This window comes from Erinaceus europaeus, chromosome 13 (assembly GCF_950295315.1).
Source record: "Erinaceus europaeus chromosome 13, mEriEur2.1, whole genome shotgun sequence".
NCBI classification, from domain to species: Eukaryota; Metazoa; Chordata; class Mammalia; order Eulipotyphla; family Erinaceidae; genus Erinaceus; species Erinaceus europaeus.
The window spans coordinates 32,015,028-32,041,945 of NC_080174.1; the positions used below are offsets into that span (position 1 = coordinate 32,015,028).

A 26,918-nucleotide genomic window follows, 5' to 3' on the forward strand; every position below is an offset into this window, starting at 1 on the left:
TGTTGTTGGATAGGACAGAGAGAAATGGAGAGAGGAGAGGAAGACAGAGACCTACAGACATGCTTCACCGCCTGTGAAGCAACTCCCCTACAGGTGGAGAGCTGGGGGCTCAAACAGGGATCTTCATGCCGGTCCTTGCACTTCGCACCACCTGCGCTTAGCCCGCTGCGCTACTGCCCGACTACCCGCATTTATTATTTTAATAGCTTTTTCATTAGTAATCTCTCTCTCTTGCCTGCAGGGTTATCACTGAATCTCAGTGCCAGCACTATGAATCCACCACTCCTGGTGACTAATTTTTTTCTTTTTCCATTTTATTTGATAAGGCAGAGTGAAATTGAAATGGGTAAGGGGTATTACCCAGAGCCATCTACAAATTTAATGCTATCCCCATCAAGATCCCAAGCACATTTTTTAGGAGAATAGAAAAAATGCTACAAATGTTTATCTGGAACCAGAAAAGATCTAGAATTGCCAAAACAATCTTGAGAAAAAAGAACAGAACTGGAGGCATCACACTCCCAGATCTCAAACTGTATTATAGGGCCATTGTCATCAAAACTGCTTGGTACTGGAACATGAATAGACACACTGACCAGTGGAATAGAATTGAGAGCCCAGAAATGAGGCCCCACACCTATGGACATCTAATCTTTGACAAAGGGGCCCAGACTATTCCATGGGGAAAGCAGAGTCTCTTCAACAAATGGTGTTGGAAACAATGGGTTGAAACATGCAGAAGAATGAAACTGAACCACTGTATTTCACCAAATACAAAAGTAAATTCCAAGTGGATCAAGGACTTGGATGTTAGACCACAAACTATCAGATACTTAGAGGAAAATATTGGCAGAACTCTTTTCCGCATAAATTTTAAAGACATCTTCAATGAAATCCAATTACAAAGAAGACTAAGGCAAGTATAAACCTATGGGACTACATCAAATTAAAAAGCTTCTTCACAGCAAAAGAAACCACTACCCAAACCAAAAGACCCCTCACAGAATGGGAGAAGATCTTTACATGTCATACATCAGATAAGAGTTTAATAACCAACATATATAAAGAGCTTGCCAGACTCAACAACAAGACAACAAATAACCCCATCTAAAAATGGGGGGAGGACTTGGACAGAATAGTCACCACAGAAGAGATCCAAAAGGTCGAGAAACACATGAAAAAATGCTCCAAGTCTCTGATTGTCAGAGAAATGCAAATCAAGACAACAATGAGATACCACTTCACTCCTGTGATAATGTCATACATCAGAAAAGGTAACAGCAGCAAATGCTGGAGAGGGTGTGGGGTCAAAGGAACCCGCCTGCACTGCTGGTGGGAATGTCAATTGGTCCAACCTCTGTGGAGAACAGTCTGGAGAACTCTCAGAAGGCTAGAAATGGACCTACCCTATGACCCTGCAATTCCTCTCCTGGGGATATATCCTAAGGAACCCAACACATCCATCCAAAAAGATCTGTGTACACATATGTTCTTGGCAGCACAATTTGTAATAGCCAAAACCTGGAAGCAACCCAGGTATCCAACAACAGATGAGTGGCTGATCAGGTTGTGGTCTATATACACAATGGAATACTACTCAGCTGTAAAAAATGGTGACTTCACTGTTTTCAGCCGATCTTGGATGGACCTTGAAAAAATCATGTTGAGTGAAATAAGTCAGAAACAGAAGGATGAATATGGGATGATCTCACTCTCAGGCAGAAGTTGAAAAACAAGACCAGAAAAGAAAACACAAGTAGAACCTGAAATGAAATTGGCGTATTGCACAAAGTAAAAGACTATGGGGTGGGTGGGTGGGTGGGGAGAATACAGGTCCATGAAGGATGATAAATGACATAGTGGGGGTTGTATTGTTAAATGGGAAACTGGGGAATGTTATGCATGTATAAACTATTGTATTTACTGTTGAATGTAAAACATTAATTCCCCAATAAAGAAATAAATTTAAAAAATAAAAATAAAAAAAATAAAATAAAAAAGAAAAGGGGAAGGGGAGAGGGGGAGTGGGAGGGAGAGAGAAAGAGAGACCTGCAGACCTGCTTCACCACTCAATGAAGCATCCCTACTACAGTCTGGGCTCAAACCCAAGTCCTTAGTACTATGTGGACTTAACTGGGTGCACCACTGCCCAGTATCCCAGCAGTCTTTTTTTTTGCCACAAGGTTATCATTGGGACTTGGCACCTATGACTACACTACTCCCAATAGGCTTTTTTGTTTGTTTGGTTAATGATAAGAGTGGAAGGGAAGGTGGGGGGGAAACTACAGCACTGCTCCATTTATGATGAGAGAAAGAAAAAAAGCAAGCAAGAAAGCTACAGCACTGCTCCATTTATGATAAAAAGAGCGCGTGTGCGCATGTGCGCGCGCGAGAGAGAGAGAGAGAGAGAGAGAGAGAGAGAGAAAGCAAGCTACAGCACTGCTCTATTTGTGATGCTTCATGACTGAAGGTAGGGATAAAGGGACTAAGGATTTTAAGCTAGTTCCTCATGCATGGTAATGTGTGCACTCTACCAGGAAAGCCACCACCTAGCCCTTATTAGTAAAAGTTTAATGTAATAGCAGTAATCATTTAGAGTTTGGTTATGGGTAACGTTACCATACACAAGGATCCAGGTTCAAGCCCCTGGTCCCCACTATAGGCAAGAGGCTTCACAAGTGAAGCAGTGCTGCAGATGTCTATCTTTCTTTCCCTTCTCAATTTCTAACAAAGAAAAAATAGGGGGGCTGGACAGTAGCACAACAGGTTAAGCACACATGGCGCTAGGACTGGACTAAAGATCCCGGTTCAAGCCTCCGGCTCCCCACCTGCACTTCACAAGCAGTGAAGCAGATCTGCAGGTGTCTATCTTTCTCTCCTCCTGTCTTCTCCATCTCTTTTGATTTCTCTCAGCCCAACAACAACAGCTATAACTACAATAACTACAACATGGATAACAATTAGGGCGACAATGGGGCCAGGCGGTGGCACACCTGGTTAAGTACACACACTACAATTAGGGCAACAAAATGGGGAAAAATGGCCTCCAGGAGCAGTGGATTCATAGTGCAGGAACCAAGCCCCAGCTATAACCCTGGAGGCATAAAATTAAATTTAGTTTCATTTAATTAAATTAATTTAATTAAATATTTTTTAAAGAGCCACCAGGAATGGTGGATTTGTTTTACAGGCCACAAGCCCCAAAAATCCACAATAAAGGGGAAAAAAATAGAACTTAGTCATCTGAATCAACTAACAACTGTATACATTTACTTCAATGTTAGCAGCATTGCTTACTTTATGCTATTTGATAATGGCTTCTGATGGCTAAAATTAAATCTAAAAGCAAGCAAAGAATATTTGAAACAATCTATCCTATTAATCCCTTTTTCTGTGTTAAGAATTATTTAGGGGTTTGGGTGGTAGCACAGTGGGTTATACCCACATGGCTCAAAGCGCAATGACCAATATAAGGATCACGGTTCAAACCCCTGGCTCCCCACCTGTGGGAGGGGGTCACTTCACAGGTGGTGAAGCAGGTCTGCAGGTGGTGAAGCAGGTCTGCAGGTGTCTATCTTTCTCTCCTCCTCTATCTTCTCCTCTCTCGATTTCTCTCTGTCCTATTAAGCAATAACAACAATAATAACCACAACGATAAAACAAGGGCAACAATAGGGGGGAAATGGCCTCCAGGAGTAGTGGATTCGTGGTACAGGCACTGAGCAATAACCCTGGAGGCAAAAAATAATAAATAAATAAATTCTGGCTTATTTAAAAAAAAAAAAAGAATTATTTAGACTAAACATACCTTCCTAACGAAAAGGGGTCTGAACAATGTTGAGATTAAGCTACTAAAAAAGCAATGATTTACCATGTTTATGCATTTTAAATTGTCACAAAAGATAAATTATAGAATACATACTATTACCTTTATGACTATTATTATATAATGGAACTCGAGATGGACTTTCCAGTCTAAGAACTTTTCCTACTGGTCTGACTGGGCTATTCAGAGGACTGATGGCTTCTGGAATAGGCCTCAGGTGATTAAAATCAATGCTCATGACTGAATTATCATCATCATGATATGCTGAGTTTATTTCTCCAGTGTCTATTTGATGGTCCATAAGCTCAGTCTGCTGAAGTGAAGATTCTAGAGTCTCTTTAGGTAAGCAAGGCTCCAAATGACAAGACTTATTCTCAGCCAGTGGTATATTTACAGGAGACTCAGATTTGGAGTTGTTATCTTCTGAAAGAACTACTGGCAAAATGCCAGATTCTTCAATTGAAGACTGCAAAATGCTTTCTTTGCATTTGGGTGATTTTGTTGAAAAAGTCTCCTTTGTTTTCATACCTTCCGAAATATTACAAGAATTTAAACCATCACTTCTTTTGGTAAACAAGCCCAAGTCAAAATTTTGAGAAACATTTGTTTGTGATGTGTCCTTTACCACAGAAGCTGCTACCCCTATATTACTAATAGACTGTTCCATTTCTGTTGATGGAAACAAGGGTTCTTCTCTTTGTTCCACTTCCAGAAGTGCTGAGGAGGTAGTCTCTATACCAGAAATGAGCACATCACACTGCGGAGTATTCTCAACAGACTTAACTAACAAGTTATTATCTTGTTCCACTGTGCTTTCTGGAATACTGGTCTTGGGTTCAGATGATGCTGTAAGAGTATCTTCTGATAACTCTGGTTTGGCTTTCTCTGTGTTATGTTCACTGACAGAGGGAACCCTTGCCTCTTTCTCAGTTTTCCCTGGGGACTGCAAATCACATATGCTATTGGGTTTGCAAGTACTGGTTATTTGAGGATTATCTTGAGAAACAGGTTGCTTTTTTGCAGGAGAAAGAGTCAAATTCAGTTTTTCCATAAAAGTCAACTTTAAGTCTTTGCTTTTGGTTTCATTTGGGCCCTTCTCAGCTTTAGTTGCAAGCTCTTTACTATCTGCTCCTTCAGAAACATTAGAGACTTGACTTATATCATTTTTGGCTTCATTCTGTCTCTTTAAATCAGTAGCAGCCTTAGTTTCCTTGCTAGTCTTTTGCAAATGTTCTGCAGGAGCTTTTTTTTCATTTCTCATATGCCTACTCTCTTCTTTGTTTTCTCGTTCTCTTCTCCTATCTTCACTTCTGTGCCTTTCTGCTTTTGAAGGTGTGTTTTCCCATTGATGCACTGCATCAGCATCCCTAGAGTCTGTATGTTTATGAGTTCTACTGGTTAAAAGAGAGGACAGACATCTTCCTTGAAAACTATGGTTACTTCCACCCCTGTCTCTTTTACAATCTTCCCTTCCTCTCCGCTCGTCTAGATGGTATTTACTGGAATTATGAGATTTTACTTCATTCTTGGAATGAGGAGTCAATGTCCGTTCAGACCTTCTCCAGTGATCCTGGTCTTTTACTGATTTAGGCTTTTGGTCAACTTTTCTTTCTTCTCTGTCTTGAGGTTTAAATTCTTTTCTATTTATATTTTGGGATCTTTCACTTTGTCTTTCTGGTTTTTTGTTGCTTTGAGATTCTAGTCGAGCATGTGATCTTTCTCTGCAAGTCTCTTTTTCCCACAAAGAGTTAATACGTTCATTTTTACAATCCAAATCTGCATTACTCTTAAACTTTGAATTTTTGCTTTCAGCCTTAGGTTCATCTTTACCATATTTCTCTGGGCGTCCCTGTAGCCTCTGACCAGTCTCGCTATTTCTCAGTTCACTATCGCCACAGCTGGTATTAAAGTCTTTTCGTATTCTATCAGTTCCTCTGTTATATTGCCCATGTCTATTATCTTTTCTTCCTCTTCTACCATCCTCATTTGAGCTCCCCTCACCAGTCTGATAAGAGGAGCGTGACCAAATGCCACTGGTGCAGTGTTTTTCAACAGATGTAGGTAAATGTGAAGTGCCCTTTTTTTCAGAATGCAATTTTCCTTCCTTTTCGAGGTTCAGAGGTAAAGTGCTATGATGGACATCTTTAGAAACATCATTTCTCACTATATGATCAGTCTTTGAACAATCATCCAAATGGGGAGATCTGGATTTAAGATCTTTTGTTTTAACTACATCTGATATCTTTGGAGCTTTATGATTATTTCGAAAATGTGGAAACTCAGACAACCTATTAAAAATGGAAATTAATAAAGAAGTTAGTTGCTTTTTAGTAATCCAAATTTTATTCATATGCAATTTGCTTTATTTTTTAGTGTATTTTATTTATTTTATGAAATATCTATTTAAATGAGATAGACAGATACCAGAACTGGTCAGCTTTCATTTATGGTGATGTTGGGGACTGAATCTGGGACCTCAGAGCCTTAGGCATGAATCTTTTCCATAACCATTATGCTATCTCCACAGCCCAGCAATGTAAAATGTGAGGCTCCATATATGGAAAGATTATGTTTAGCTTATTTAACAGATTAAGTGATAAGATTTGTCATCTTTTCAAACAAGAAATACTTTCATTTATTTTATTCAAATGAAGTCTGAAGGGCCTCAGTTCTACCCCAGCACTTGCTAATCAAGACATCACCACAGGCAGATAACTCCCAAACTATAATCACTTCTTTTAGAACAAGTGACCTTGTTTTCTTGCCTTCACTCAGTCTAGACCAATAGAAGAAAAAGCAAAACTTTGATAAACAGGTAATCAAAATAAAGCACTCTATATCCTAGTTTTCTATTTTTTTCTTTTTACCAGAGGAATGAGAGTCTTTTTGCATAACCATTATCCTATCTATCCTCTGCCCTTAGTTTTCTTTTTTACATACAGTTCCCACAGTACGTCAAAGCACTAATAGTCATCTTAAGTGGTAGATACTATGCAAAATAAAAGGGAATACAGTTTCTATTAAATAGAAAGTTCCAACCAAATGACGAACCTGTGACATTAGAATTCATCTCACTAATAAAAGCACAGAGCCTGGGAAGTGATGCAGCAATGCATTACATGCCCTATATATGCGAGGTTCTCAGTTCAACCTGCACATTTAAAAAGTGCAGGGTAGGGAGTCGGGCAGTAGCACAGCGGGTTAATGACAGGTGGTACAAAGCACAAGGACAGGTGTAAGGATCCCGGTTCAAGTCCCCGCTCCCCACCTGCAGGGGAGTCCCTTCACAAGCGGTGACGCAGGTCTGCAGGTGTCTTTCTCTCCCCCTCTGTCTTCCCCTCCTCTCTCCAATTCTCTCTAACCTATCCAACAAAGACGACATCAATAACAATAATAGTAAGTACAATAAAACAACAAGGGCAACAAAAGGGAATAAATTTTTTTTTTTTTAAAGTGCAGGGTGGGGGCCGGGTGGTGGTGCATCTGGTTGAGCGCAAGTATTACAATGCGCAAGGGCCTGGGTTCAAGCCCCTGGTCCCAACCTATAGGGGGAAAGCTTTGCGAGTAGTGAAGCAGTGCTGCAGATGTCTCTCTGTCTCTCTATCACCCTCTTGATTTCTGGCTCTCTATCCAATAAATAAATATAATTAATTTTTTTTTTTTAAAGTGCAGGGTAAAAGAGAGAGCATAGTGGTAATGCAAAGAGACACTAATGCATGAGGTTCCAAATTCCCACACCCATAAGCCAGAGCTGAACAGTTAGTGCTGTGGTTTAAAAAAAGTGCAAATAGCAACAAGGGAGGAGGCACAGAGGATAAAGTATTAACCCAGCAGGTAAGCGTTCATCTAATATCACATGTGCCAGAGTGATGCTAAGATATTCTCTCTCATTCTCATTAATAAATGAATATTTTGGGGGTCAGGCATACGGGATTAAGTACATAGTAGGAAGCAACAAGAACTGGCACAAGAATCCCAGTTTGAGACCACTGGCTCCTCATCTACCGAGAGTCACTTCACAAGCAGTGAAGCAGATTGTAGGTGTCTATCTCTCTCTCCCCCTCTGTCTTCCCCTCCTCTCTCAATCTCTCTCTGTCCTACCCAACAAAAACAACAATGGAAAAAAGATGGCCACCAGAAGCAGTGTATTCATAATACAAGCACAGAGCCCCAGCAATAACGTAAAGGCAATAAATAAATAAATAAATATTTTAAGAGAAAATATATATTAGCTAATGTATAACTACATCAAACAAGATGGGAAGATAGCATAGTGATTATGCAAAAGACTATTTCATGCCTGTGGTTCTGAAGTCCCAGGTTCAATTTCCCACACTATCATAAAATAGAGCTGTTTAGTGCTGTTTAGGTAATGAATATTAAACAAACAAAAAAAAAACCTTATATCAAACAATCGAGAGATTGGTAATATAACAGTGATAGTAGTACATGTCCTATATGTATACAATCATATGCTTCAGCTCCAGAATTCTAATAACTTTTAAAAAAATATTTGTTTATGAATGACAGAGAAAGAGAAAGAAAACAGGAATGCCATCATAAGCCCTCTTGCAGTCCTTCCCAAGACCTTGCCCTCACCATAAAGCAGTAATGGTAAGGACTGTCCTGCCACTTAAGGATGACTGGTCCTAAAATGAGTGCAATGAAAACAACAAGGGCAACAAAAGTTTTATAAATATTAAATTTTAAAAATATTAAAAAATATTAAATTTTATAAATTTCAAAAATATTTATTTTAAATATTTTTCTTAAAAATGAGTGCAATGGACTCGACTTCCGGAGGTGGAGCTAGGAGCAGCAGATCGCTTCCTCTCCTCTCCTCCCCTCCCCTCCCCTCCCCTCCCCTCCCCTCCCCTCCCCTCCCCTCCCCTCCCCTCCTCTCCTCTTCTCTCCCGGATCAACTAGGAATACCAAAGGAGACCACCCAGGACCGAAACAAGACAGGACTAGAATGACCACAGGAACCCAGTAAATCACCCGTGAGTACAAACACGCGTGGCTGGTGACAGAGAGGAGAGAGGGGCCTAAGGAGAGATTAAGTGACTGCTAACAGTTCAACAGTTTATCAGTGGAGACACCACCTTCAGTCTGCTCCACCAACAAAGGGACAGCTGAAGGGAGGAAAGGACTCCCCAAAGACTCACCAAGTGCAACTCTGAGTCTCCATTGCTACTACCCTCAGAATCTGGAGCAGCAACAGGGAGGGACACCAGGGCACAGGGATCTAACCGGGAAACTCAGGAGAAGACCTATACCTCTGTGGCATAGCTGAGGGGCTGTGAAAGTCTCTTTGCATAACCACTGGATTATCTCTGCCACACCCTGCTTTATCTCTTGGTCAGGAGTCAGTGATTAAGCTAAGAAGCCTATTGATAGTTTAAAAGCCCTCAGGCTCCCATAGCCTACAGGGAAGAAAAAAAAAAGAGGCTTTTACACCACTGAGCTCCAACTCAGGAATTGAAAACACTGTTAACTTTCACCACGGTAAACCCCTTAATTAACTTACTTAGACACAAGTCAATGCAGGCAATAGTGATCAATAATTTGAAAAGTACTGATAAAGGGAACTCATAACATAATATATAAAATGGTTAAAACAACAAGAAAAAATATTGGAGACTCGAACCAGGACAAGAGTCCAGCTAAAAGTCCTCCAGAGGGTGAAGCACAAAACAACGAGTTCAACATCCAAACATCAGTTAAGGAAATAATAACAGGAGTGAGTAAAGAATTTGAAAAAATCGTAATCAGAAATGCAGGAACAACAAATGAGAATATGGAAGAAAATTCTAATTATCTCATCGTTATTAGAGAGCTGAAGGCTGAAATCTCTGAGCTAAGAAGGTATCAGAGCTAGAAGGTATCAAGCTAAAACAGTATCAGAGCAGGGTAACAAAATAGATGAACTCCAGAAAGCATTAGAGGGCAGAGAGAATAGAATCTATGAGGCTGAAGACAGAATTAGCAAGATTGAGGATGAATTAGAGACAACTAAAAAAGAAGTAAGAGATCTCAAAAAGAGATTAAGAGATGCTGAAAACAACAACAGAGTCCTATGGGATGACTTCAAAAGAAACAATATACGCATTATTGGCTTACCAGAGGAAGAACGAGAAGGAGAGAAAGAAAGCATTCTCCAGGCCATAATAGCTGAAAATTTCTCTAGTCTAGACAACACCAAAGACATAAAGATTCAAGAAGCCCAGAGGGTCCCAAACAGAATTAACCCAGACCTAAAGACACCAAGACATGTCATACTTAGAATGGAAAAGAATAAGGATAAAGAAAGGATCCTTAAGGCTGCAAGAGAAAAACAAAGAGTCACCTACAAAGGAAAACCCGTAAGATTAGCAGCAGACTTCTCCATACAAACACTACAGGCCAGAAGAGAATGGCAAGATATCTATCGAGTGCTCAATAAGAAAGGCTTTCAGCCAAGAATACTATATCCTGCTAGACTGTCATTCAGACTAGATGGAGGCATCAAAACCTTCTCAGACAAGCAACAGTTGAAGGAATCAACCATCACCAAGCCTGCCCTGAAAGAAGTTCTGAAAGGTCTCCTATAAACAACCAGACCACCACAAATAGGACATATATCAAAACACTCTAAAACTCTACAAGAATGGCGTTAAAATATGTTCAATCTTTGATATCAATAAATGTCAATGGCCTGAATTCACCTATTAAAAGACACAGAGTAGGAAGATGGATCAGAAAACACAACCCAACAATATGCTGTCTACAGGAAACTCACCTAACTCAACAAGACAAACACAGACTTAAAGTGAAAGGATGGAAAACTATCATACAAGCCAGTGGCCCTCAAAAAAGGGCAGGAACAGCTATTCTCATATCTGACATGATAGACTTTAAAATAGATAAGATTAAAAAAGATAGGAATGGACACTACTTAATGCTCAGAGGATCAGTCAATCAAGAGGACTTAACAATTATTAATATCTATGCACCCAATGAGAAGCCATCTAAATACATCAAACTTCTACTGAAAGAGCTACAGCAATACATTAACAGTAACACAATCATAGTAGGGGACTTCAACACCCCACTCTCTCAACTTGACAGATCATCCAGGAAGAAAATCAGTAAAGACATAAGGGAGCTAAATGAAGAGATAGATAAACTAGAACTATTGGACATTTTCAGAGTCATTCATCCCAAGAAACTGGAATACACATTTTACTCAAATCCACATGGATCATTCCCAAGGATAGACCATATGTTAGGCCACAAAGACAGCATCAGCCAATTCAAGAGCATTGAAATCAACCCAAGCATCTTCTCAGACCACAGTGGAATTAAACTAACACTTAACAATCAACAAAAGATTAGTAACAATCCCAAAATGTTGAAGCTCAACAGTACACTTCTTAACAACTTCTGGGTCAAAGAGGAAATCAAGGAAGAAATCAAAATGTTTCGAGAGTTCAATGAAAATGAAGACACAAGCTATCACAATATTTGGGACACAGCTAAAGCAGTCCTAAGAGGGAAGTTCATAACTATACAAGCACACATTAGGAAACAAGAAAAGGCACAAATAAACAGCCTGATTGCACATCTTAAAGACCTAGAAGAAGAACAACAAAGGAATCCTAAAGCAACCAGAAGGACAGAAATTACTAAAGTTAGGGCAGAAATAAATAACATTGAGAATAGGAAAACCATACAAAAGATCAACGGAAGTAAATGTTGGTTCTTCAAAAGAGTAAACAAAATGGACAAACCTTTAGCCAGACTCACAAAACAAAAAAGAAAAAAAAATATTGGGTCTTTGGGAGAAGACCCAAATAAATCGGATAGTAAATGAAAGAGGAGATATCACAACAGACACTGCAGAAATTCAACATATCATGCGAGGCTTCTATGAACAACTATATGCCACCAAGCTAGAGAAACTGGAAGAAATGGACGATTTCCTAGATACCTACCAACTTCCAAAAATAAGTAAAGAGGAAGTGGATAACATGAACAGGCCCATCACAACTAATGAAATTGAAAGTTATCAAAAATCTTCCCAAAAATAAAAGTTCTAGACCAGATGGTTTTACAAATGAATTCTACAAAACTTTCAAAGAAGAACTAATACCTCTACTTTTAAAAGTCTTCCAGAAGATTGAAGACACTGGAATACTCCCTGCCAGCTTCTATGAAGCCAACATCACCCTGATACCAAAAGCATACAGGGACACAACTAAAAAAGAAAACTACAGACCAATATCTATGATGAACATAGATGCGAAAATATTAAACAAAATTCTAGCCAACCGGATACTGCAGTATATCAAAAAGATTGTTCATCATGACCAAGTGGGGTTTATCCCAGGCATGCAAGGTTGGTTTAATATATGTAAATCAATCAATGTGATCCACCACATCAACAAAAGCAAGACCAAAAACCACATGGTCATATCAATAGATGCAGAGAAAGCCTTTGACAAAATACAACATCCCTTTATGATCAAAACACTACAAAAAATAGGAATAGGTGGAAAATTCCTGAAGATAGTGGAGTCTATATATAGCAAACCTACAGCCAATATCATACTCAATGGTGAAAAACTGGAAGCATTTCCCCTCAGATCAGGTACTAGACAGGGCTGCCCACTATCACCATTACTATTCAACATAGTGTTGGAAGTTCTTGCCATAGCAATCAGGCAGGAGCAAGGAATTAAAGGCATACAGATTGGAAGAGAAGAAGTCAAACTCTCCTTATTTGCAGATGACATGATAGTATACATGGAAAAACCTAAGGACTCCAGCAAGAAGCTTTTGGAAATCATCAGGCAATACAGTAATGTGTCAGGCTATAAAATTAACATTCAAAAGTCAGTGGCATTCCTCTATGCAAACACTAAGTTAGAAGAAATTGAAATCCAGAAATCAGTTCCTTTTTCTATAGCAACAAAAACAATAAAATACCTAGGAGTAAACCTAACCAAAGAAGTGAAAGACTTGTATACTGAAAATTATGAGTCACTACTCAAAGAAATTGAAAAAGACACAAAGAAGTGGAAAGATATTCCATGTTCATGGGTTGGAAGAATTAACATCATCAAAATGAATATATTACCCAGAGCCATCTACAAATTTAATGCTATCCCCATCAAGATCCCAAGCACATTTTTTAGGAGAATAGAAAAAATGCTACAAATGTTTATCTGGAACCAGAAAAGACCTAGAATTGCCAAAACAATCTTGAGAAAAAAGAACAGAACTGGAGGCATCACACTCCCAGATCTCAAACTGTATTATAGGGGGCCATTGTCATCAAAACTGCTTGGTACTGGAACATGAACAGACACACTGACCAGTGGAATAGAATTGAGAGCCCAGAAATGAGGCCCCACACCTATGGACATCTAATCTTTGACAAAGGGGCCCAGACTATTCCATGGGGAAAGCAGAGTCTCTTCAACAAATGGTGTTGGAAACAATGGGTTGAAACATGCAGAAGAATGAAACTGAATCACTGTATTTCACCAAATACAAAAGTAAATTCCAAGTGGATCAAGGACTTGGATGTTAGACCACAAACTATCAGATACTTAGAGGAAAATATTGGCAGAACTCTTTTCCGCATAAATTTTAAAGACATTTTCAATGAAACGAATCCAATTACAAGGAAGACTAAGGCAAGTATAAACCTATGCGACTACATCAAATTAAAAAGTTTCTTCACATCAAAAGAAACCACTACCCAAACCAAGAGACCCCTCATAGAATGGGAGAAGATCTTTACATGCCATACATCAGACAAGAGTTTAATAACCAACATATATAAAGAGCTTGCCAGACTCAAGAACAAGAAAACAAATAACCCCATCCAAAAATGGGGGGGGGGGACTTGGACAGAATATTCACCACAGAAGAGATCCAAAAGGCTGAGAAACACATGAAAAAACGCTCCAAGTCTCTGATTGTCAGAGAAATGCAAATCAAGACAACAATGAGATATCACTTCACTCCTGTGAGAATGTCATACATCAGAAAAGGTAACAGCAGAAAATGCTGGAGAGGGTGTGGGGTCAAAGGAACCCGCCTGCACTGCTGGTGGGAATGTCAATTGGTCCAACCTCTGTGGAGAACAGTCTGGAGAACTCTCAGAAGGCTAGAAATGGACCTACCCTATGACCCTGCAATTCCTCTCCTGGGGATATATCCTAAGGAACTCAACACATCCATCCAAAAAGATCTGTGTACACATATGTTCTTGGCAGCACAATTTGTAATAGCCAAAACCTGGAAGCAAGCCAGGTGTCCAACAACAGATGAATGGCTGAGCAAGTTGTGGTATATATACACAATGGAATACTACTCAGCTGTAAAAAATGGTGACTTCACTGTTTTCAGCCGATCTTGGATGGACCTTGAAAAAATCATGTTGAGTGAAATAAGTCAGAAACAGAAGGATGCAGAAGTATACTAGAGTTTGCAGTGAGTACCTCCCTAATACTTCCTCTCCACTTTTCCAAGCTTTGGGTCCATGATTGCTCAACAATTTGTTTGGCTTTGTATGTTAACTCTCTTTTCAGTCACCAGGTTCCAGGTGTCATCAGGATGCCAGCCAGACTTCCCTGGATTGAAGACACCACCAATGTGTCCTGGAGCTCAGCTTCCCCAGAGACCCATCCTACTAGGGAAAGAGAGAGGCAGACTGGGAGTGTGGACCGACCAGTCAACGCCCATGTTCAGCGAGGAAGCAATTACAGAAGCCAGACCTTCTACCTTCTGCAACCCTCAATGACCCTGGGTCCATGCTCCCAGAGGGATAGAGAATGGGAAAGCTATCGGGGGAGGGGGTGGGATATGGAGATTGGGCGGTGGGAATTGTGTGGAGTTGTACCCCTCCTACCCTATGGTTTTGTTAATTAATAAAAAAAAAAAAAAAAGAAAGAAACAGAAGGATGAATATGGGATGATCTCACTCTCAGGCCGAAGTTGAAAAACAAGATTAGAAAAGAAAACACAAGTCGAACCTGAAATGGAATTGGAGTATTGCACCAAAGTAAAAGACTCTGGGGTGGGTGGGTGGGTGGGGAGAATACAGGTCCATGAAAGATGATGAATGAATGACATAGTGGGGTTTGTATTGTTAAATGGGAATCTGGGGAATGTTATGCATGTACAAACTATTGTATTTACTGTTAAATGTAAAACATTAATTCCCCAATAAAGAAATAAATTATTAAAAATAATAATAATTTTAAAAATAATAAATTTAAAAAAAAATGAGTGCAATGTTCCCAGCTATGGTCTTGAACTGAGCCCTGGGTCAGGTGGATGGGATAAACAGTTATTTTTGTTCATTTCTTTTTTTTCAAGAATGGTAGCAACTCACACCTATGAATATCTAATCTTTGACAATGGTGCCCAGACTATTAAATAGGGAAAGCAGTCTCCTCAACAAATGGTGTTGGAAAAAATGGGCTGAAACATGAAGAATGAACTGAACCACTATATTTCACCAAATACAAAAGTAAATTACAAGTGGATCAAGGACCTGGATGTTAGACCAGAAACTATTAGATAGAAAAATATTGGCGGAATTCTTTTTTATCTAAATTTTTGTTTTGTTTTTGTTTTTTACCAGAGCACTGCTCAGCTCTGGCTTGTGGAGGTGTGGGGGACTGAACCTGGGACTTGAGAGCCTCAGGCATGAAAGTCTTTTTGCATAACCATTATGCTATACCCCACCCCCTTTTTAAATTTTTTTTATTTTGTCAATCTAAATTTTTTTAAAGGCATCTTCAATGATATGAATCCAATTACAAAGACTAAAACAAAAATAAATTAAGGGACTACATCAAATTAAAAAGCTTCTGCACAGCCAAAGAAACCACCACCCTAATAAGGAGAAGTCTCACAGAGTGGGAGATCTTTACATACATCAGGCAAGAGGCTAATAACCCAAATAAAGAGCTCAGAAACAAGAAAACAGATGACTCCATCCAAAAATGGGAAGAAGATATGAACAGAATATTCACCATAGAAAAGATCCAAAAGGCAGACAAACACATGAAAAAATGCTCCAAATCACTGATTGTCAGAGATATGCAAATCAAGACAACAATGAGATACCACTTCACTCCTGTGAGAATGTCATACCATCAGAAAAGGTAACAGCAAGAAATGCTGGAGAGATTGTGGGGTCAAAGAAACCCTCCTGCACTGCTGGTGGGAATGTCAATTGGTCCCACCCCTGTGGAGAACAGTCCGGAGGACTCTCAGAAGGCTAAAAGTAGACCTACTCTATGACCCTGCAATTCCTCTCCTGGGGATATATCCTAAGGAACTAAACATACCCATCCAAAAAGACTGATGTACACCTATGTTCATAGCAGCACAATTTGGAATAGCCAAACCCTGGAAGCAACTCAAGTATCCAACAACATGTGAGTGGTTGAGCAAGTTATGGTATATATACACAATGGAATACTACTCAGCTATTAAAAATAGTGATTTCAGGGAATCGGGCTGTAGCGCAGTGGGCTAAGCACACGTGATGCAAAGCGCCAGGACCAGCATAAGGATCCTGCTTCGAGCCCCCCCAGCTCCCCACTTGCAGGGGAGTCGTTTCACAAGCAATGAAGGAGGTTTGCAGGTGTCTATCTTTCTATCCTCCTCCTCTGTCTTCCCCTCCTCTCTCCATTTCTCTCTGTGCTATCCAACAACGACATCAATAACTACAACAAGAAAACAAGGGCAACAAAAGGGAATAAACAAATATTTTTTTCAAATGGTGATTTCACTTTTTTTTAATCTTTATTCATTTGAGGGAAGGGGGTGACAGGGAGAGAGCCAGAGAAACCCTGCAAAACTACTTCAACAATCAGAAAGCTTTCCTCCTGCCAGGGGCTTGAACTTGGGTCCTTACACATTGTAACATATGTGCTCAACCAGCTGCACTACCACCCAGAACCATGATTTCACCTTTTCCAGCCCATCCTGGAGGGAGTTTGAAGGAATCATGTTAAGTGAGATAAGTCAGAACTGGAAGGATGGGGTGGGGGAGATAGCGTAATGGTTATACAAACAGAGCTAAATATTGCACTGGTTAAAAAAAGAAAAAAAGAGGCTGGGGGTATGGATCAACCGCCAATGCCCATGTCCAGCAGAGAAGCAATTACAAAAGCAAGAACTCCCACTTTTCTCACAATTTTTTTTTTTTTGCCTCCAGGGTTATCGCTGTGCCTACAGTGCAAATCCACTGCTCCTAGAGGCCATTTTTCCCATATTTGTTGCCCTTGTTGTTATTGCTGTGGTTGTTGTTGTTGGATATAGAACAGACAGAAATCAGGAGAGGAGAAGACACAGAGAGGAGAGAAAGACAGACACCTGCAGACCTGCTTCACTGTTTGTGAAGTGACCCCCCTGCAGGTGGGGAGCCAGGGACTGGAACCAGGATACCTACACTGGTCCTTGCTCTTCGTGTCATGTGCACTTAACCTGCTGTGCTACTACCCAACCCCCCCCCAAATAATCTTGATCCATACTCCCAGTGGAGGAGAAATGATGAGGGGATGACCAGAGGGCTCAGAACTCCAACTCTATCAGAGCCCAGAGAGAAAGGAGGAACAAGGGACATCTGGATGTAGTAATAGGTGTATGTGTGACTTGGAAAGGAAGAAAAGATGGAACCTTAAAGGGGGGGGGGCAAAAATATACAAACATAGACAGACAGAAGAATTAACCCATATCTGCAACCTTGGGAGAACTGCTGTAAGCTTACAATGGAGGGACTAGGGATCTAGAACTCTGGTGGTGGGAGTGGTACATAGTTATACTTCTGTTATCTTGTAATTTTGTAAAACAATATTAAACCACTAATTAAAGGGGGGAGAAGAGAACCAGTGCATCACTCTGGTATATGAGCTGCTGCTAGGGACTGAACTGAGGAATTTATGCTTTATCCACTGTGCTACTTCCCAAGCCCCATAACAAGTAAAGTTTTTTTTTGTTTATTTTCATTTTTTTAATTAATTAATTTATTTATTCCTTTTTGTTGCCCTTGTTGCTTTATTGTTGTAGTTATTATTGTTGTTGATGATGATGTCGTTGTTGTTGGATAGGACAGAGAGAAATGGAGAGAGGAGGGGAAAACGGGGGGGGGGGGGGGAGAAAGATAGACACCCGCAGACCTGCTTCACTACTTGTGAAGCGACTCCCCTGCAGATGGGGAGCCGGGGGCTCGAACTGGGATCCTTAAGCCAGTCCTGGCACTTTGCGCCACATGCGCTTAACCCGCTGCACTACCGCCCGACTCCCTCATTTTTTATTAAACCTTTAAAGAATATTAAGAAATGCTCTTTAAGGCCAGGGAGATAACATAATGACTATGCAAAAAGATTTCCATGCCTAAGACTTCCAATATAAATCCCAGGTTCAATCCCTAGCATTCACTATCCCAATATTCACTATGCAATATTCTAATAATCATATATATACCATTATAATAGCATCAGATTAGCTATTATTTACTGTAAAACCTTAAATATTTAATAAAATGCATATTTCTTTTAAAGTTCTTAAAATTCTTCATGTCAATATCAGCATAATTATAAACATATTCAATTATACCTTTGGTGAAGATTATTTATTTCTTCATCTTTTCGGTTTATTTCCACTCTGGCTGTTTTGATAAGTGCTGATATATTCTTCTTAAGAGACTGGTTTTCATTTTTTAAGCTGAAATTCTAAACATTACAAAATGTATTACTAAACATTTATCTGTAGATTGCTAAACTGCTGATAACTTGAGTGCTAACTACCTGCCAGGTATCACATATATTGTCTTAAGAAATTCCCCCCCAAAATTATATTCTTGAACTAAGCAGACAGCTTAGTAATTATGTCACTTTATGTAGTACTAAGCCTTTTCCTTAACACTGTTAATACATTAGTATTTCAATTTCTAACAGCGTTTGATCAATGTTGTATTTAAAGCTAGTAAATTCAGGGGCTAGTGAGAAAGCACAGAAGTTATGCAAAAAGACTTTCATGCCCGAGGCACCAAAGGCCCCAGATTCAATCCCCAGCATCACCATAAGCTAGAGTTGAGGAGTACTATGGTAACAGAGAAAAGGTTAGGAAGGTTTTTTTTTTTCTTTTAAAAATTTTATTTATTTATTAATGAGAAAGGTAGGAGAGAGAGAAAGAACTAGACATCACTCTGGTACATGTGCTGCCAGAGACTGAATTCAGGACTTCATGCTTTAGAGTCCAATGTTTTATCTACTGCGCCACCTCCCGGACCACAGGAAGGACTTTAACACCTGAGACTCCAAGGTTCCAGGTTCAATTCCTGGGACCACCATAAGCCCGAGTTGATCACTGCTGTTAAAATAAATAAATAAATAAATAAGGCAAAAGTAAAATACCTGTGTCTGTATTTCCTTAAATTTTTTCATTAGCTCTTTCATTTGCAGCTGACATTTCCCATATTCTACCTGCAACTGTAAAATATAAAGATTAATTTAAATATAATTCTAAATTATTTTCTCAGCTTAACTGGCATTTCATTTTTTGTTTTTTAATTTTGCAAATCAACAATAATAGACAAAGCTCCATACATCCTAAACGGTATGTTGAGTATGTTAACAAGTTTGCAAAGTTGGTTCCAACAATATACTTTGACATGCAATCTCCAAAGCTTAAAATTCAAGTAAGATAAAAAGAAAGTTGTTGGGGGCTGGGCGGTAGCACAGTGGGATAAGCGCACATGGCACAAAGCCCAAGGACCAGCGTAAGGACCCTGGTTCCAAACCTGCAGGGGGGGTCATTTCACGGGCAGTGAAGTAGGTCTGCAGGTCTGCAGATCTATCTTTCTCTACCCATGTCCCCTCCTCTCTTAATTTCTCTGTCCTATCCAACAACAGAGACAACAATAATAACGTCGATAACAATGGAAAAATGGCCTCCAGGAACAGTGGATTCATAGTGCAAGCACTGAGCCCCAGCAAGCAATAACTCTGGAGGCAAAAAAAAAAAAAAGGGAAAAAAATTGTCCTTTTTAAGTCTTAAGACATCTTATAGCTTAATACAAACTTACAGAAAGACAATGTCACGTCAAACTGATAATCTGTTAAGATTTAAAAAATTTTTTTAATCTACTTTCCCCTTGTATTGATTAGTGATTTATAAGACTTAAGTTAATAGGAGTGTACAGTAACACCATTCCCACCACCAAAGGTTTGTTTCCCTTACCTCCAGCCCCTACAGTAGAGCTAAGAATCTATCCTCCTCACCCTACCCAAAGATTTTTACTTTAGTGCAATACTCCAAACTTAGTCAAATTCTGCTTTGCATTTCCCTTTCTGTTCTTTCTCAACTTCTGTTAATGAGGGGGATCGTTGAGAATCTATACATTCAGACACTTATGTGTTATAATCAAATTTAGATAAGTACGCAGAAAATAGTGTTTTAAAAGCAAACATGGAGAAGCCGACTTAAATCTTTTAGCTTAAAAGCTACTTCCTAAACAGGAATGTTTGTTCAATGGTTGTCTAATTTCTCATTTTAGGAACTACAAAGACTTTAAGTAATGACCCTTAATAATTCTGAGAATCCATACATCATTAAATGTTGCCTCCTTCGCAGTTCCTTCTTCAGTAAGGATTTCTTCATATAAATCCAAACAATTTCTGGGTGGTATACAGGATTTAGGAGTACTATCTAAAAGAAACAAACAAACAAAATCCTTACATTAAAACATGATTTTCAAAGCAATTCTAATGGCATTTTCCACTGAGATAAAGAAGCAATCTTGGGCAGGGGTAGATAGCATAATGGTTATGCAAAGACTCTCATGCCTGAGGATCCAAAGTCCCAGGTTCGATCCCCCATACCACCATAAGCCAGAGCTGAGCAATGCTCTGGTAAAACAGACAAACAAACAAAAAACAATCTTAAAGGCAGAGAGATAATTAGGAAGCATGCCTTGCCAGCTGTTGCCTCAACACCACATGGGTGTGCCATAGCAGTGGGGCTAAGTACATAGAGCAGAATTTGCTATACTCTGCTCTGTCTGTCTGTCTATATGTCTGTTTTCAAGTGCATACTTTAACCACTCGGGCTGACATTTTCATTCAGACAGTGACAGAGAAGTAGCACTGCAGCACTGTACCTCCCCCCACTGCTATGGCACTCCCAGGTGGTGTTGAGGCAACAACTGGCAAGGCATGCTTCCTACTTATCTCTCTGCCTTTAAGATTGCTTTTTGTTTTTCTGCACTTATGTTCAATTAATTTACAATAAGAGACAAGAATAGAAATGGAGAAATAGTTCAAGTCCCTGGCTCCCCACCTGCAGGGGAGTCGCTTCACAAACGGTGAAGCAGGTCTGCAGGTGTCTGTCTTTCTCTCTCCCTTTCTGTCTTCCCCTTCTCTCTCCATTTCTCTCTGTCCTATCCAACAACAACAACATCAACAACAATAGTAACTAAATAAAACAATAAAGGCAACAAAAGGGAATAAATATTTTTAGTATTATTTATTTATTTATTTATTCCCTTTTGTTGCCCTTGTTGTTTTATTATTATTATTGATGTCGTTGTTGGATAGGACAGAAAAAAATGGAGAGAGGTGGGGAAGACAGATAGGGGGAGAGAAAGACAGACACCTGCAGACCTGCTTCACCGCTTGTGAAGCGACTCCCCTACAGGTGGGGAGCCGGGGACTCGAACCCGGATCCTTATGCCAGTCCTTGTGCTTTGCCCCACCTGCGCTTAACCCACTGCGCTACCTCCCAACTCCCTAAATAAATATTTAAAAAAAAAATATTTTTTAAAAAGTGGCTTGTTCTAGAGGTGGCGCAGTGGGTAGTGTTGGGCTAGGAAGTATGAGGCCCTGAGTTTGAATCCCAGCATCAAATGTGCCAAATAATGTTCTGGTTCTCTCTGTCATATAAAATATTTTATTTTACTTATGAATTTCGTGCATAGGCAAGAGAAATGGAGAAGGAAGGAGAAATAGAGATAGAAATAGAGATACCTGAAGGAAGCACTGCTACACTGCTTGTAAAGCTTTCACCTTGCATGTAGGATTGAGGATTTGAACCCATGTCCTTGAGCACTGTAACATGTGTGTTCTACCAACTGCACCTCTACCCAGCCCCTATCATGTCAAAAATAAGTAAGTATTTTAATTTTTACTTATTTTACCAGAGCACTACTCAGCTCTAACTTATGATAATGCTGAGATGTTGGAGGCTCAGGCATTAGGTTCCCTCTGCATAACCATTGTTATCTACTCCCACCCTAATAAAATTTCTTATTTAAAAAAAAATGGCAGGCAGGGGTAGATAGCATAATGGTTATGCAAAGAGATTCTCAAGCCAGAGGCTCCAAAGTCTCAGGTTCAATCCCCTGTATTATCATAAACCAGAGCAGTGCCCTCCCTGGTTTTAAAAAAATAAATGGCAACAATATTTTGTGCTTCAGGTATCAAAATAAGACCTTGCTAGTGAACATTTTGCAACAGGTAAGTTAACATATAAAACCAATAAGTTATACATTTTTTTTTTTTTAACCAGAGTACTGTTGCTCAGCTCTGACTGATGGTATTGCAGGGACTTAAACTGGGGACCTCAGAGCACACCATATACCTCCAAGTTATATTATGTTATATGTCAATTATAATTCAATAAAACTGGGAGAGAGTTGGGTTAAGTTTTCTGTATGTTTTTTAGGAAATGGGCTTGCAGTAGAGCATGTCTAAGGCCCCAGACCCAAGCCCCAGCACAGAATATAAGGAGCAGTACTCTGGCTGACCAGCCTCCCTCTCTCCCTCCCTCTCTTTTATAATGATTTCATAGATGAAATTTTCCTAAAATGCTATGCCAATAAACAGGTGGAAAGTAAAGATCATTTGTGTCCAAAGTTGTGGAAGAACTGATCACAGAAACAGTTTCTAGTCGAACAGGTCGTTGCTCTGCATATCACACTCATACAGATTTATAAGCAGTATTTTTAGTAGTCACCTTTTCCAAAACGTAACATGAGTTTGTATAATAAGCAATACAGGGGCCAGGTGGCGGCACACCTGGTTAAGCAAGTGTGCAAGGTTCAACCCCTGGTCCCCACCTGCAGCGGGAAAAGTTTCACAAGGAAAGTAGAGCTGTGGGTGTCTCTCTCTCTCTCTCTCCTTCCCCCTCCCCTCTCAATTTCTCTGTCTCTAAAAGCACAAATATCGTTTTAACAGCAGAAAGTACTTCTTCTTCTTCTTCTTCTTCTAGCGTTTGCCCTTCTTCCATAGCCAGTCAACAGCGTCAGGTTGAAAGCTGTCAGGAGCTGCTTGTTGCTGGCTTTGAAAGTGACTGGGATCCATGTGGATTCAGTCGGCTAGGAAGGATCATCAGTTTCCCCAATGAATGGGTACTCACGGGATGCACCACGAGAAGGTCGATCCAAGTACTAAATGGCATAAAATATTTTTGCATAAGATTTGATTAAATCTGGTAACTAAATACACAAACTTGAGTTCTATTTGTTTACTGATCAAACAATGGGTAAAAAAAGCTGCCTATCTTCCAGGAGTCAAGTGGTAGCACAGCGGGTTAAGCACATGTGGCTCGAAGCACAAGGACCGGCGTAAGGATCCCAGTTCGAGCCCCGGCTCCCCACCTGCAGGGGAGTAGCTTCACAGATGGTGAGGCAGGTCTGCAGGTGTCTGTCTTTCTCTCCCCCTCTGTCTTCCCCTCCTCTTTCCATTTCTCTCTGTCCTATCCAACAATGATGACATCATAACAACAATAACTACAACAACAACAAAAAGACAAGGGCAAAAAAAGGGAAAATAAATAAATATAAAAAAAAAAAGAGAATCTCTCTTTAAAAAAAAAAAAAAAAGAATTATATTTTCCCCCAGATCAAATTGATGGGGTTTGCAGTTAACAATATTTATACACTTTTCCCATATTTAGGAGCTACTCTCTTCCCTTATCCAGCTTTCTGGTTCTTTTTCCAACTATGACCCCATTCCTCCAGACAATAGCTTAGGTCACCTGCATATTAGATGTCAGGTGCAGGCAAAAACTAGTAATGTCATGCCCCCTTGGAATATAACTAAAATAGGCCTACTAGCATTTTCCAAGACGGAGACCCCAAATCTTCATCCAAAATATTCCAGCCTTTAGGTTCATGATTAGTCAACACTTTTTTCTGCTTTATATCTTAACTCTTTTTCAGCCACCAGATTCCAGATGCTATCATGATGCCAAACAAACTTCCCAGGGCAGACAACCCCACCAATGTGTCCTGGAGCTCTAATTCCCCAGAACCCCGCCCCACTAGGGAAAAAGAGAGACAGGCTGGGATAATATATCAACCTGCCAACGCCCATGTTCACCAGGGAAGCAATTACAGAAGCCAGACCTCCCACCTTCTGCACTCCATAATGACCCTGGGTCCATACTCCCAGAGTGTTAAAGAATAGGAAAGCTATCAGGGGAGGGGATGGGATATGGAGTTTTGGTGGTAGGAACTCCATGGAATTGTACCCCTCTTATCCTATGATCTTGTCAGTGTTCCCATTTTATATATAAAAACTTAAAAAAGAAAGAATTATATCTTCAAAGAAGAACAAACTGTTTAGAATTTGTTAGTCTTATAATTAGTAACAAAAATAATACTTCCCAAGGACTTATAAAAGAAAAGCTGTTATTATATAATTTACATGGGGCTGGGTGGTGGCACACCTGGTTATATACACATCTTAGCATGTGTAAGGACCCAGGTTCAAGCCCCCAGTCCCTACCTGCAAGAGGAAAACTTTGCAAGTGGTGAAGCAGGGCTGCAGGTGTCTCTCTGTCTCTCTCCCTCTCGATTTCTGGTTGTCTCCATCCAATAAATAAAAATAATAATAATTCAAAAAAGAATTTACATACCAGGGACAGCAGTGTCCAATCCAGCATATATATCCAATGAACTTTCATCATTATTTTTAAGAGGAGAGGCTGCAACAAAACATCAAAAACTAGTTAAAGTTAACTATATGAGCTGAGGGTAGATAGCATAATGGTTATGCAAACAGACTCTCATGCCTGAGACTCCAAAGTCCCAGGTTCAATCCCCCATAACACCATAAACCAGACAGAGCTGAACTGCTCTGGTAAAAAAACAAACAAACAAACAAAACTAACTAACTATAGGCACCTGGTGAAAATTTTCCATTCCTATTCCAAAGTACCAGGAAAATAAAAAAAGAATATATTCATTTTATTCCCAAGAAAGAGAACTGTTTAATAGCTGGAGAGGTAGCTTACCTATACAAAGAAGAACTTACATGTTTGAGGTCCCAGGGTTCGATTACTACCACCATATGTTAAATACCCCAGAGCACACTGGTAGTCTCTCGTTCTCTTTCCTTCCCATTAAAATATTTTTTAAATAATTAAAAGAACTGAGGGGCCAGGTAGTGGCACACCCGGTTAAGTGCTTATAGCACAAAGCACAAGGAACTGTGCAAGCATCCCAGTTTCAGCCCCTTGCTCCCCATCTGCAAGGGGTCACTTCACAAGCAGTGAAGCAGGTCTGTAGGTGTCCTTCACTCCCCCTCCTCACTCAAATTCTCCCTGTCCTATCCAAAAAAAAAAGGAAAAAATGGCCACCAGAGCAGTAGATTCGTAGTGCAGGCACCGAGTCCCAGCGTTAACCCTGGAGGCAAAATAAATAAATAAATATTAAAATAATAATAATTAAAAGAACTGTTTCCAGGGAGTCAGGCGGTAGTGCAGCGGGTTAAGTGCAGGTGACACAAAGCACAAGGACCCGCAGGGGAGTCCCTTCACAGGTGGTGAAGCAGGTCTGCAAGTGTCCATCTCTCCCATTCTCTGCCTTCTCCTCCTCTCTCCATTTCTCTCTGTCCTATCCAACAACGACATCAATAACAACAACAATAATTATAACAGGGGGCCGGGTGATGGTGCACGTGGTTGAGCACACATTACAGTGCGCAAGGACCTGGGTTCAAGCCCCCAGTTCCCACCTGCAGGGGGAAAACTTCATGAGTGGTGAAGCAGGGCTGCACATGTCTCCCTCTCTATCACCCCTTTCCCCTCTCAATTTCTGGCTATCTCTATCCTATAAAGATAATTAAAAAAATAAATAAATAAATAACCACAACAATAAAACAACAAGGGCAACAAACGGGAATAAATAAATAGATATTTTTTAAAAAAGAAAATAAATAGGATTTGTCAAACATGGGTAAGAAGGGGGCAGCTCTGAGGCTCTCCTGAGTGCAGAACTTGCCATTTGGGGGGGAGGGCACAATTAAGGATGTATTTAACCCCAAAGCAATCTGGAATGAGGCACTTTTCAGTTACTATGTCTTTAGATTCACCCACATTAAAACCGATGAAATCCCACTTCTTGGAGATGTGCGTTATACAGTAACCAGGGAACTTGAACTTGGCCCTGGGAAAGGGTAACAATCTTTATTTTGCAGCTTGGTGCAGATGAACATATGGCCCAGCCCTTGTGCACTGTACCCTAGGGATTTCCAAATGCAACATACATAGGGGCCGGGTAGCAGTGCACCTAGTAGAGCACACACATTACCATGCACAAGAACTTAGGTTCAAGTCTCTGGTCTCTAGGTGCAGGGGGAAACTTCTATGTGATGAAGCAGTGCAGAAAGTATTTGTTTCTCTCTCACTATCTCCCCTTTCTCTCTTGATTTCTCTGTGTCTATACAATAAAATAAAAATAAATAAAACATGAAAAACAAAGGTGATACACATCTGTCTGGAGTCACTAGGTGTACTTCCTAACTATGTGGGAAGTAGCTTTCCAGTAAGAAAGGCTGTCTGCAAGATCCCTTACTTCAATTAACCCAAACAAGCAACAGACTACACAAAGAGGTTGCTGTTCGAAGCCCATGCACACTGGACCCCAGAGAATAATACGTCGGATTCACTGGCATCAGACACTTGTAAAAACCTAATGTCAAGGGAGTCGGGCAGTCATGCAGCGGGTTAAGTGCAAGTAGTGCAAAGCGTAAGGACGGGCGTAAGGATCCCAGTTAGAGGCCTGGGCTCCCCACCTGCA

The 26,918-nt window shown here is 40.1% G+C and overlaps 1 protein-coding gene and 1 pseudogene across 4 annotated transcripts in view; both read right to left on the reverse strand.

Annotated features, from left to right (window-relative positions):
• The window catches only part of CASP8AP2 (caspase 8 associated protein 2), a 142,780-nt gene that overhangs the window by 16,467 nt on the left and 99,395 nt on the right, over positions 1–26,918 (reverse strand). For all 4 annotated transcript variants that reach the window (XM_060205486.1, XM_060205484.1, XM_060205485.1 and 1 more), the window contains exons 3-7: positions 24,755–24,823; positions 20,445–20,545; positions 19,252–19,326; positions 18,452–18,567; positions 3,929–6,114 (exon numbers count right to left, since the gene is read on the reverse strand). In XM_060205486.1, the coding sequence (XP_060061469.1) occupies positions 3,929–6,114; positions 18,452–18,567; positions 19,252–19,326; positions 20,445–20,545; positions 24,755–24,823 (2,547 nt within the window). The remainder of the gene's footprint in view (positions 1–3,928; positions 6,115–18,451; positions 18,568–19,251; positions 19,327–20,444; positions 20,546–24,754; positions 24,824–26,918) is intronic.
• LOC132532548 (small nucleolar RNA SNORA70) lies at positions 26,672–26,796 on the reverse strand (annotated as a pseudogene).